Here is a 12,030-nt window from a genome sequence, read left to right on the forward strand (position 1 = left end):
AATGGGGTTAGGAGGGAGAGATAGATCAGCCATGATTGAATGGTGGAGTAGACTTGATGGGCTGAATGGCCTAATTCTGCTCCTATAACCTTATCTTCTCTAACAGCGCACAATCCTCGCAAACCCCACACTCCCGATCCAAGCACCGTTCCAGACCCACGGTATGGCATGAAAACCAACGAGGATGCACCAAGTTAATGAGCGGTGGGAAGGTGTGACCACTTCCACTTGGAAACTGGGCAGTTCCACACTTCATAATCACTCTTAATTCTTCCTAATATTTCTCACGTTGATATGGCACATGACAAATTCTCTTTCGTGTCCTTTGAAAACGGAAATTTTACTCCGGCACAAAGGATAAAATGAGATTTTATTTAAAACAACCGTTGACAGACTTAACATACCGCAAAATCTTTATTTTGAAATAAGCAAATAAAACAAATGGAAATAACATTCTAGTCCGAAGGACACCAGTTGTGACTTGGATTAAAAAGCACATTTTTAATTGCAAACATTACACCTGTAAAAAGCCTGTTAGACCAAAGAATTAAAATTGATGATGTATTTTTTGAGAACAAAGTAGTTATGGCGCAGTCTTTTTCTCCAGATCACTCAGTCGATTTCCTTAGTGGGGGCATTTAAGAAAAAGTATATGCAGTTTTAAGTCTTCTTCACACTTCTCTTGCACCTATTCAGTCTAGTAAATCTGCACTGTTAATTTATACATCGGAATTTATACATCACCTCCTGCTCTGAAGAACAAAAATCAAGATATTTGAAGGTCTGTAATTTTTCTGTGCTGTTGGATGTAGAGATCGTTAACCATATTATACACAATGAAATTAAGGGCAATTCAAAGATTTACATCTCCCCATAATGCTACACTTGAGGGGAAAGGTGGTAAAAATGATTGAGAGTGTGTATTTATTGCTTTAGACTGGAAGTTATATCAATTGCATTTCCCCATCTCAAGACCAGCAGTTTATATTTTATTCATTTGATGGCTCCATACAATATAAATTGCTATAATAACTCTGCACTGCATGCAAGAGATGAAACGTAGTTATCCATTTTTACAGCACAAAAAACAAAAGTCCCTTTTAATTTAAAGAGACAAGGAACTGCAGATGCCAGAATCTTTCGTAGAACACGAAGTGCTGGAGGAACTTGGCTGAGTTGCTGCAGCACTTTCTGCTTTAATTTTACTTTTTTAACAAATGCAAAATCCAGTCATATTTTGCAGGAATAAACCATATTACTGCAACACATAATTTTTGCCACTGGATGCTGCTAATGAGTTATCTAAATATTTCAGTAGAATCGTGTGGATAAATTAAAGGTTGCACAATATTATTTTCCAAATGCATAAAATGTTTTTAAGATTTTAGCCTGATCTGGATTCTTCTCAAAAAGATTGTAGATCCTTAACTCCTTATAATTTGCTGATCTTTATTAAAATCAAATCTAGCCATTTAAAAAATCCTACAAACTACTGATAAAATAATTCTAATAAATGAGGTTTGATATGTTTCTACGTAGAAAAATAATCTAGGAATTGATGTATTCGAATTGAAGGTTTAGAGATACATTATGGAAACAGTTTATTTTATTTTATTTTATTGTCACGTGTACCGAGGTACAGTAGTACAGAGCTTTTTTTGCGTGCTATCCAGTCAGAAACAGGTCCTTTGGCCCATCGAGTCCACGCCAACTATTGATTACCCGTTCACACTGGTTATCCCACTACACACCAAGGGTAATTTAGAGAGGCCAATTCACCGCCAGATCCACACGTCTTTGGGATGGCTATCAACATTAGAAATCTAATCCAAATGATTAATTGTTCTATAAAAAAAGTGAATTTGATAAAAATGGATTATGTACATGTGATATAAATGGTTATTTAATTCTAAGGAAACCACCCCATCAAGTGAATTGACTTACGGGAAATAGACTGGACTCCAAATCTGGAACTCAACAGCATAGAAAACAAAAAAACCCTGCTCAGCACAACTGTAAAATAAACTCAGCGTTACGTTACTAACAGTTCAAAGCAGATTCTTTTGTATATTTTTAACCGGGCAGCTTTGAGTTTATTAAACTGGATCAAAACAGAACATTTTATTGCATTTGAATGGGTTTCTCAGAACATCCAGTAATGGCATTAATACCCTTCCATAGTCATCGTAGATTACAAGACACAAAATGCATTACCAGCTTTAGAACATGTCACTTAGAAATTAAAACACATTAGATAATAAAACCACGCAACGAAAAGGTTAAAACTCTTTTCTTATAATTTTACTTTAAATGTAATTGAGATCACAAGATTCCTACCGCTCTCAAGTACCCACTCTGCAGATCAATGATACGAGAATAGAAAATACACTTTCAAGATGAGATAATACTCTGAGAAAGGCCAACTTTTCTGTTGTCACAAAAACATTAACTCTTTTCAAGGTTCATTAATTATACCTAATTTGGCAAATATATTTTCGATTGCGAACTTTCTTTAATCCTTTAAGTGTTTCATTAAATCTCCGCATAGAATTGGACAATGGAAAATGTTTCCAGTAACTATGACAGTTGATAAAATGGTCTTCACTTTTTATAGACTGTGACATATTAAAATAACCCCAGGACAAAACCATCAATCACTTCTTTGCTGCACAGAGCATATTACATGTTAAGATCGTGGGAAGCAGCTAATAGGTTCAATGGAGTTAAGAAAGAACAATGTCATAGATGTGACTGATTTAAGTGAAGGCATGAAGGAACAGATCGAAATTAAGTTGAACTGCATGGAGAAAGGAAGTTATCTGTCAGCTATTTGCAGTGCTATTTCGGTGATGGCATACTAAAAAGTGTTTAATGTATATTATTGTAACAATATGTTTAATTTTTTAACGTGAAAAGGGAAATAGTTGTTGATGACTTAAACAATTATTTTAAGTAAATAATTGGCTTAAATTTGAATTGATAAGTGAACTGGCACCTTTATCTTCAAAAAAGAGCACTGGCTTTTTGAATAGCTGTAATATATGGTGGATATCTGATGTTAAAGGAAATACTGGAAATATTTGGCTGGTCAGGCAGCATCCACAGAGGGAGGTAGCTGCTGTTTTAGTGCTCACTAAAGACCATTGACCTGTATTGTTAACTATATTTTCCCCACGACAAAAGCTAATTGAACTGCCGAGTACTTCCAGCAATGGCTATTCAACACAGATTAGCAGTCGAGCTTTGAAACCAAACTGGGTTAAAACTATTAAAAACTGAATTATTCTGCTGAACAAATATAAAAACTTAAGCAGCCATTTTAAAATGTCAACTATTGTATTGCAAATGAATCGTAGAAATGCAGATGGCATATAAAGACCATATATCTAAACTTTACCTCCAAGTAAGTATGATTTGGCACATGCCCAACTCACTGCAAGACTGCACTGCTCTGTAATCTAAAATATTTTCAACTTGGAAAAAATAATTCTGTCCATATTGTCTCCTTTTCTTCCTGTCACTGATGATCATTAAAATACAACTGCATAACATATGGTAAGTCAAGCAGGTTTTCATGCCTAGTTACTGAGTGCCAGTAGCCATACCAAGGACAATACCATGGACCATCTCTTCACCTTAGGTAAAAAGCTCCAGAAGGGATGAATGAATAACTAGAAATTAAATTCAGCAATCTTGCCAAACTGGGAATATAACTAACCACGCATCCTTCTTACTGTTCAATCTGGGAATAACTAGCACGGGGCAAAAATTCACTTCGGAATATTTCCAATTTGAATGCCCGAGAGACAGGGATGTTTTAGTTGAATTGCAGAGGCAATAAGATTGATCAATCATTTTTTCAAGAAATACTTTAGTGAGCACAGTCAGCATTTAGTGTACCCCAAGCATGAGCGGAATGAAAGGGTAAGTTAGTGAAACAAGGATCTAGGGGCCACTGGAGGATAGAATTACGCAAAAAAAAGAGGAATAAACACAAAATAAATAATATAAAGGTTTTAGGGCACCGCGGCGCTTTAGCATTCTAAAAATACCTTTGACTTTTAAAATATTTCTGCAGCTTGTAATTTTGTTGAGGAAGGAATGCTGTCTCATAACACTTTGGCAGATATTTTTAAAACTGTGGGAACACTGACTAATACAACCCACAGGACGTATTGAAGAACTTTAAAGACGTTGGTGCTGTGGTGACAGGTCATTCGTACATATCCTGGAATATTCGCTGCCCCATGGCGATGTAGGCTTCCTTCTCTTCGGCCGTCATCTGTGCCACTAAGCCCTCGCACTGACTGACCTGACTGTAGGAGTAGGGCTGCCCTGCCACCAGGACCGTCGGCTCGTCCTCAAACTCCTCGTCCTCCTCGGCGCCGGTCGCCACTGGGAACGCCGCGGCCACCAACATGGCCGTGGCCTGCGGCCGGGGCAACTCATCCTCAGACTCGCTGGTGTCGCTCTCAGAGTCGCTGGCGTTCGAGGCCGGGATGGCGGCGGATGCGGGGGCCGAGGTGCTCTTCTTCTCGTGGATGAGCAGTGTCTGCATGACCTCTTCGTTTGCTTCCAGCGGGTTGCCTTTTCCGTCACGGTCGTGATACGAGTCAGTGTCCATGTCGCCTGGTCAAAGAAAAAAAAAAAACATATGAATCAATAACCAAGGAAGGTAGACACAAAATGCTGGAGTAACTCAGCGGGTCAGGCAGCATCTCTGGAGAGAAGGAATGGGTGACGTTTCGGGCCGAGACCCTTCTTCAGGCTGATCTGAAGAGTCTCGACCCGAAACATCACCCGTTCCTTCTCTCCAGAGATGCTGTCTGTCCCGCTGAGTTACTCCAGCATTTTGTGTCTATCTTCGATTTAAACCAGCATCTGCAGTTTTTTTCCTACACAATAACCAAGGAAGTGCAGGTGCTGATTTACATCTCTGCAGCGCCCCTGGAGAACGTGGACAGGTGACGTTTCAGGCCGAGACCCTTCTTCAGGCTAATTGCGGTGGGGGGGGAATGCAGGAAGAGAGGAGGAGTAGGACAAAGTCTGGCAAGTTTTAAGTTGATATACAGTTGAGAAGGATTTGATAGACTGATTGTGTAAGAAGGAACTGCAGATGCTGCTTTAAACCAAAGATAGACACAAAAAGCTGAAGTTACTCAGCGGGACAGACAGCATCTCTGAAGAAGGGTCTCAACACGAAACGTCACCCATACCTTCTCTCCAGAGATGCTGCCTGCCCCACTGAGTTACTCCAGCTTTTGATAGACTGATTGTTGGACGCAGGCCAGAGGTGAAGAGACATAAAATCTAAAAAAGTCAGAGAAGAGGAGCAAATTGCAAAGCGAGAGGAAGGAATATAGGTGGAAAGGGAGAAGGAGCACAGTAGGGGGGCACAGTGGCACAGCAAGAGAGTTGCCACCTCACAGTGCCAAGGTACCCAGGTTCAATTCTGACGACTGCTACTGTAGACGCAGTGGTGTCTGCTTTCTAATCGACACCTCATGGTGTTGACATGTTTGTAGCGGTCCTGACGAGTTCATGCTCCCCTGACCTGGAATATCAGACTGTGAAGTGCCATCCCTACTACCTGCCGAGGGAAATCATCGCAGCTATCCTGACAGCAATCTACACCCCCACCCCTCCCCCCCATGCAGACATCAAGCTTGCTCTGAACGAACTGTATTCCACTATCAATAAACTCGAGACTAAATACCCTGAAGCCCTGGTTGTTGTCGTTGGAGACCACAATCAAGCCAACCGCAGGGGCGTACTAGCAAAATACTACCAGCAGGGGCCAGAGCACCCTCGACCGCTGCGACACATCAATAAACAATGCCGACTGCTCTGTCCATCGGCCATATTTTGGGAAATCTGGTCACCTCGCTGTGCTTCTGCTCCCTGCCCACCAACAACGACTGAAGCAGGAGGATCTGGTACAGAGAGTTGTGAAATGCTGGTCAACGGACACGGATGACTTCTTTGAGTCAGTGGACTGGTCCATATTCAGGGATCCCGCAGCTAACCTGAACGAGTGCGCCGCTGCCGTGACTGACTTCACCAGCAAGTGCCGACGAAGACAATCCAGGTGTTCTCCAACCGGGAACCATGGATCAACCGCGAGGTACATTCACAGGTTAAGGCCAGGTCTGCTGCGTACAAGTCAAACGATCCCGAGCGGTACAAGAAAGTCCACTATGATCTCCGCAAAGCCACAACAGGATGCCAAGAGACAATACCGGGACAAACCCGAGTCCCAGTACAATCACTCGGACACACGGAGAATGTGGCAAGGTCTGAATAAGATAACTGGCTGTAAAGCAAGGTCAGGCAACATCATTGGTGAAAGTGATACCGTAGCTGATGAACTGAATGCTTTCTACGCTCGCTTCAAGCAGAAGGCCAACAGGGCGGTGATATCTGGCCCTTCAGACTCCAGTGTGCCTCTCCCCAGGGTGACTGTCGCAGAGGTTAGTTCAGCCTTCTTGAGGGTAAACCCGTGAAAAGCAACTGGCCCAGACAGAGTTCCTGGCCGTGTCCTTAGTAGCTGCGCAGACCAGCTAGCGGGAGTATTCATGGGCATCTTTAATCTCTCCCTACTCCGTGCAGAGGCCCAGAGGAAACGCACCGCGCGCAAGGCCCGGGCTACCTCCACTTCCACTGCAGCACCCATCCACTTGTGTCCTACGTGTGGGCGTGCCTTCCGGGCCCGGATTGGCCTCACCAGTCACTTCCGGACCCACACTCACCAATCCTCCAACTGAAAGTGAAGTCATGGTCATCTTCGAACCCGAAGGACGAACAAGAACACTCCGTTAGACAATAGACAATAGGTGCAGGAGGAGGCCATTCGGCCCTTCAAGCCAGCACCGCCATTCAATGTGATCATGGCTGATCATTCTCAATCAGTACCCCGTTCCTGCCTTCTCCCCATACCCCCTGACTCCGCTATCCTTAAGAGCTCTATCCAGCTCTCTCTTGAATGCATTCAGAGAATTGGCCTCCACTGCCTTCTGAGGCAGAGAATTCCACAGATTCACAACTCTCTGACTGGGGCACACCGGTCACACCGAAAAGATGGAGGGGAGTGAGTTTGAGGTTAGTTCCCAAAAATTGGAGAATTCAATGTTCACACAGTTAGGTTGTAAACCACCCAATGGAAACATGAGGTCCTCCAGTAAAAAATAGAAAATGGACTCACAAAAATAAAAAAAAACACTGCTGTTAATTTATTCCTAAAACAGCAGATTGAATGCAAATGGAATGACTAAGGCCACATAAGTTTTAAAGATCAGCATGTGGTATATATAGAAGAGTTGGATTAACCCCTTCCAAAGTGGTTAGAAGTGTAAACACAAGGAACTGCAGATACAGGAATCTTGTGCAAAACAGTGCTGGAGAAACTCAATGGGTCAGGCAGCATCTGTAGAGGGAATGCTTTGGACCGGTGATGTTGAGTCAGGACCCAACATCGTCTACCCATTCCTTCCACAGATTCTTGACACGATGAAAGATTGGGTCGACTGGGCTTATATTCACTGTCATTTAGAAGGATGAGAGGGGATCTTCGAGAAACATATAAATTTAAGGGATTTGAAAGGTGAGATGCAGGAAAAATGTTCCTGATGTTGGGGGAGTTCCAGAACCAGGGGTCACAGTTTAAGGATAAGGGGTAGGCCATTTAGGACTGAGATGAGGAAAAACATTTTCAGCCAGAGAGTTGTGAATCTGTGGAGTTCTTTGCCACAGAAGGCAGTGGACGTTTTCAAGAGAGGGTTGGATTTAGCTCTTAGGGCTAACGGAATCAAGGTATATGGGGAGAACGCAGGAATGGGGTAGTGATTCTGGATGATCAGCCATGATCATATTGAATGGTGGTGCTGGCTCGAAGGGCAGAATGTCCTAATCCTACACCTATGTGTCCATGCTGCCTGACCCACTGAGTTCCTCCAGCACTTTTAGTTAGAAGTGTGTCATCTTTTGTAGGCGATTGTTGGTTATATACGAATCCTGCCTTATCACAGTCATGAGATAGTGGATAAACGGCGGCACAGTGGTGCAGCGGTAGAGTTGCTGCCTTACAGCGAATGCAGTGCCGGAGAACCGGGTTCCATCCTGACTACAGTTGCTGTCTGTACGGAGTTTGTACGTTCTCCCGGTGACCTGCGTGGGCTTTCGCTTAGATCTTTGGTTTTCTCCCACACTCCAGACGTACAAGTTAATTGGCTTGATAAATGTAAAAATTGTCCCTAATGGGTATAGGATGGTGTTAATTTGCGGGAATTGCTGGTCGGCGCAGACCCGGTGGGCCTAAAGGGCCTGTTCCCGCATATATCTCTAAACTAAACCTGCAACGTTAGGCACAAAGATAAAATTAAGTGATAAATAATTATTAAAAAGGTGGAAAACACTAACATTAAAATATTTGCTTCAGGTGGCAAAGAAGGCTTTTGTCATGCTGGCCTTCATCAGTTAGGGTATTGAGTACGTAAGTTGGGACGTTATGTTACAGTTTTACATGACGTCAGTGAGGCCACTCTGCATTCAGTTTTGATCACTTTGGGAAGGATGCCATTAAGCTGGAAAGAGTACAGAGAAGGTTTACAAGGATATTGCCAGGATCCAAGGCCCTGATCTATAGGTGGAGGTTGGACTGGCCAGGACTCTAGTTCTTGGAGTGTAGGACTCCAAGTGGTGATCTTATAGAGAAGTACAAAATCATGAGGGGGAGAGGGTGAATGCACAGAGTCTTTTATCCAGGGTAGGGGAATAAAGAACCAGAGGACTACGTTTACAGTTAGAGGGGATAGATTTAATAGAAATCTGAGGGGCACTTTTTTGTTTACACACAGAGGGTGGTGGGTCTATGGAACAAACAGTCGGAGAAAGCAGTTGCAGCAGATACACTAACAACATTTAAAAGACATTTGGACAGACGCATGTATAGGAAAGGTTTACAGAGCCAAACACATGTAAGTAGGACTAACTCAGAAGGGGCATCTTGGTCGTCATGGACAAGTTGGGCTGAAGAGCCATTTTGCTCTTCCATGTGGAATTGGTCTCCCATTTAGGCCAGAGAAACGAGGTGGGTGCGGAGTGAGGCTGGGTAGACAAGAAGGTGGGTGACCTGAATTAGGAGAATTAGTGCTTGATGGACTTCATGGAATCAGTGGCCAAAGGACCTATTTCTAGGTCTGGTATGACGCTAATTTCATCCGCCGCAACCCATACAATCTTTATCATGACTCTTTAAGCGGACTGCATATGAATCATGCACTCTAAATAAATGGCAAAGGAAATGTGTGATTGGAATCTTCCTAAAATCTAAGCACAGCAGTCAAGGCAATAATTTAAAGAATCTTTCAGCTCAAGTTCAATTCGGGAAAGGATTTAAAATTTAGAATTCAATGACTCAAGCTAATATTGATCGGCTTAATTAATTCACAGATGCGGACGGGGGTAAGCAATTGATTAGGCTTCACACATTACAGCGTGGAACCAGGCCCTTCAGCCCACCGAGTCCATGCTGACCAGTGATCCCCGTACACTAGCAGTAACCTGCCCACTAGGGATGGTCTCCATGTCGTCTCAAGCTGCAGGAGACAATTCAAACTCATGACCTTTTGACAGTCACCAATGAATCATGGTCGACACTTGGGAACAGAACATTATAATTAAAGACCTGCACAATGATCTACGTCATTGTCCTTTTTTTAAACCATTTTAATGATTATAATTAATAACCAAAGCAGCTTGATCCCTTTTGCACAAAAAACAGAAATTCTAGCTTTAAATAATTTATATTCCTCTTTGAAAAACACATCCAGAATGCCAGCACAAGAACTTATGACATTTGTTTTTTTACCCAAGTTTAATTTATTATTGTCACAAGCACAGAGGTGTGTGCTATCCAGACTGCCAAAAGACTATACATGATTACAATCAAGGCGTCCATAATGTACAGAAACAGGATAAAGGGAATAATGCTTTGTGCAAGATAAAGTCCAGTAAATTCCAATTACAGGTAGTTCAAAGGTCTCCAATGAGGTAGATGGTAGGTCAGAACTACTCTCTAGTTGGTGAGAGGATAGTTCAGTTGCCTGATAACAACTGGGAAGAAACTGTCCCTGAATCTAGAGGCGAGCGTTTTCACACTTCTGTACCTCTTGCCTGATGGGAGAGGGGAGAAGAGGGTGGTGGAGTCGATGGGAGGTTGGTTTGCATGATAGGTAAAATGAACAAACAGAATTGTAATTGTCCCAACCCGAACCACTGCCTGACCTGCTGAGTTACTCTAGTACTTTGTGCTGTGCTCAAGATTTCAGCATCTACAGTTCCTTGCATCCCTCTGCATTTTATATTGAGGCAGTCAGCAAGCACTTTAACTTATTTAGATTTTAAAAAGTGGGCACCAGTAGAGTTGCTGCGCTACAGCACCAGAGTCCTAAGGTTCGATCCTGAATCAGTCAACTGAACCATCCTACCAAGAACTAGAGAGCATTCCTGAGAACTAGAGAGCATTCTTCAGCTATTTTCTGTCTCATTAGAAACTCTTGGATTATCATTGATTGGACTTTATCTTTTACTAAACGTTGTTCATGTTATTCCCTTTATCATGCATCTGTCCACTGTGGATGGCTCGATTGTAATCATGTATTATCTTCCCGCTGACTGGTTAGCACACAATAGTTTTTCACTGTACCTCGGTGCAGGTGACAATAAACTAAAGCCAAACTCAAGACTACGGGTGCTGCCTATACGGAATTTGTATGTTTCCCATTGATCGCATGGGTTTTCTGCGAGACCTCCGGTTTCCTCCCGCACTCTGAAGACGTACGGATTTGTGGGTTAATTGACTTTGGTAAAAATTGTAACTTGCCCCTAGTGTGTAGGATAGTGCTTGTGTACGGGGTGATCGCTGGTCGGCATGGACTCGGTGGGTCCAAGGGCCAGTTTCCGCGCTGTATCGCTAAACTAAACCAAACTAAGAAAAAATGAAGAGATTGAAATTAAAAGGCTGATCTCACCTTCTTGGTGTTCCTCCGAGTCTGTGAAACCACCTCGGACAGTGCTCTCTCGCATCCAGATCGGTCTCTCCTTCACCGGCTTGCCATCAGTAGCAACTTTGTGCTGGACATCCTGTTCCTCCATGTTGATGATCACTTGCTGAGTGTACAGATCCTCATAAGTGGGCCCTTTATTAGCCCAGAGTTCTTTCTGGGAATTCATATTACAGCCAGCTTGGGCTCGTTGACTGTCAGAGACAAATTTTAAACAACATAAGTACAAAGTAATAAAATGATCATAGGTCACAGAGTTAGCTCAGTATCATAAAATGAGGACGATAAAATAGAAATAGAAAGGACGTTATTAATGTTATAGTATGTGTCAATAGAAGAAATTGAGATTATACCAATAGGGCTCCAATTTTTCACACTTTTAATATGCTCTGTTGGAAAATTCATGTATTATATAGAGCATTTTCTCACTTTTAACTATTTCACCTTTTTGATATTCAGTCATTAACTGAAAACTTACATTTATGAGTGATAGGAGCAGAATTAGACCATTCGGCCCATCAAGTCTACTCCGCCATTCAATCGTGGCTGATCCATTACTCCCTCCTAACCCCATTTTCCTGCCTTCTCCCCTTAACCCTTGACACCCTTACTAATCAAGAATCTATCTATCTCTGCTTTAAAAATATCCATTGACGGCCTCCACAACCTTCTGTGGCAAGGAGTTCCACAGATTCACCACACTCTGACAAAAGAAATTCCTTCTCATCTCCTTCCTAAAGGAACGTCCATTAATTCTGAGACTATGACCTCTAGTCCTAGACTCTCCCACTAGTGGAAACTTGATCTCCACGTCCATTCTATCCAAGCCTTTCACTATTCGGTAGGTTTCAATGATATCCCCTCATTCTTCTAAACTCCAGCGAGTACAGGCCCAGTGCCGACAAACGCTCATCATATGTAACCCATACATTCCTGGGATCATTCTTGTAAACGTCCTCTGGACCCTCTC

At 42.6% G+C, this 12,030-nt stretch overlaps 1 protein-coding gene across 1 annotated transcript in view; it reads right to left on the reverse strand.

Annotated features, from left to right (window-relative positions):
- Positions 1 to 386: 386 nt before the first annotated feature.
- Positions 387 to 12,030, reverse strand: part of gtf2e1 (general transcription factor IIE, polypeptide 1, alpha) — a 55,311-nt gene continuing 43,667 nt past the window's right edge. Inside the window, exons 4-5 of the mRNA XM_078409061.1 lie at positions 11,028 to 11,254; positions 387 to 4,629 (exon numbers count right to left, since the gene is read on the reverse strand). Coding sequence (XP_078265187.1) covers positions 4,214 to 4,629; positions 11,028 to 11,254 — 643 coding nt within the window. The 3' untranslated portion in view covers positions 387 to 4,213. The remainder of the gene's footprint in view (positions 4,630 to 11,027; positions 11,255 to 12,030) is intronic.

Source organism: Rhinoraja longicauda, chromosome 12 (assembly GCF_053455715.1).
Source record: "Rhinoraja longicauda isolate Sanriku21f chromosome 12, sRhiLon1.1, whole genome shotgun sequence".
In the NCBI taxonomy this organism is placed as follows: Eukaryota; Metazoa; Chordata; class Chondrichthyes; order Rajiformes; family Arhynchobatidae; genus Rhinoraja; species Rhinoraja longicauda.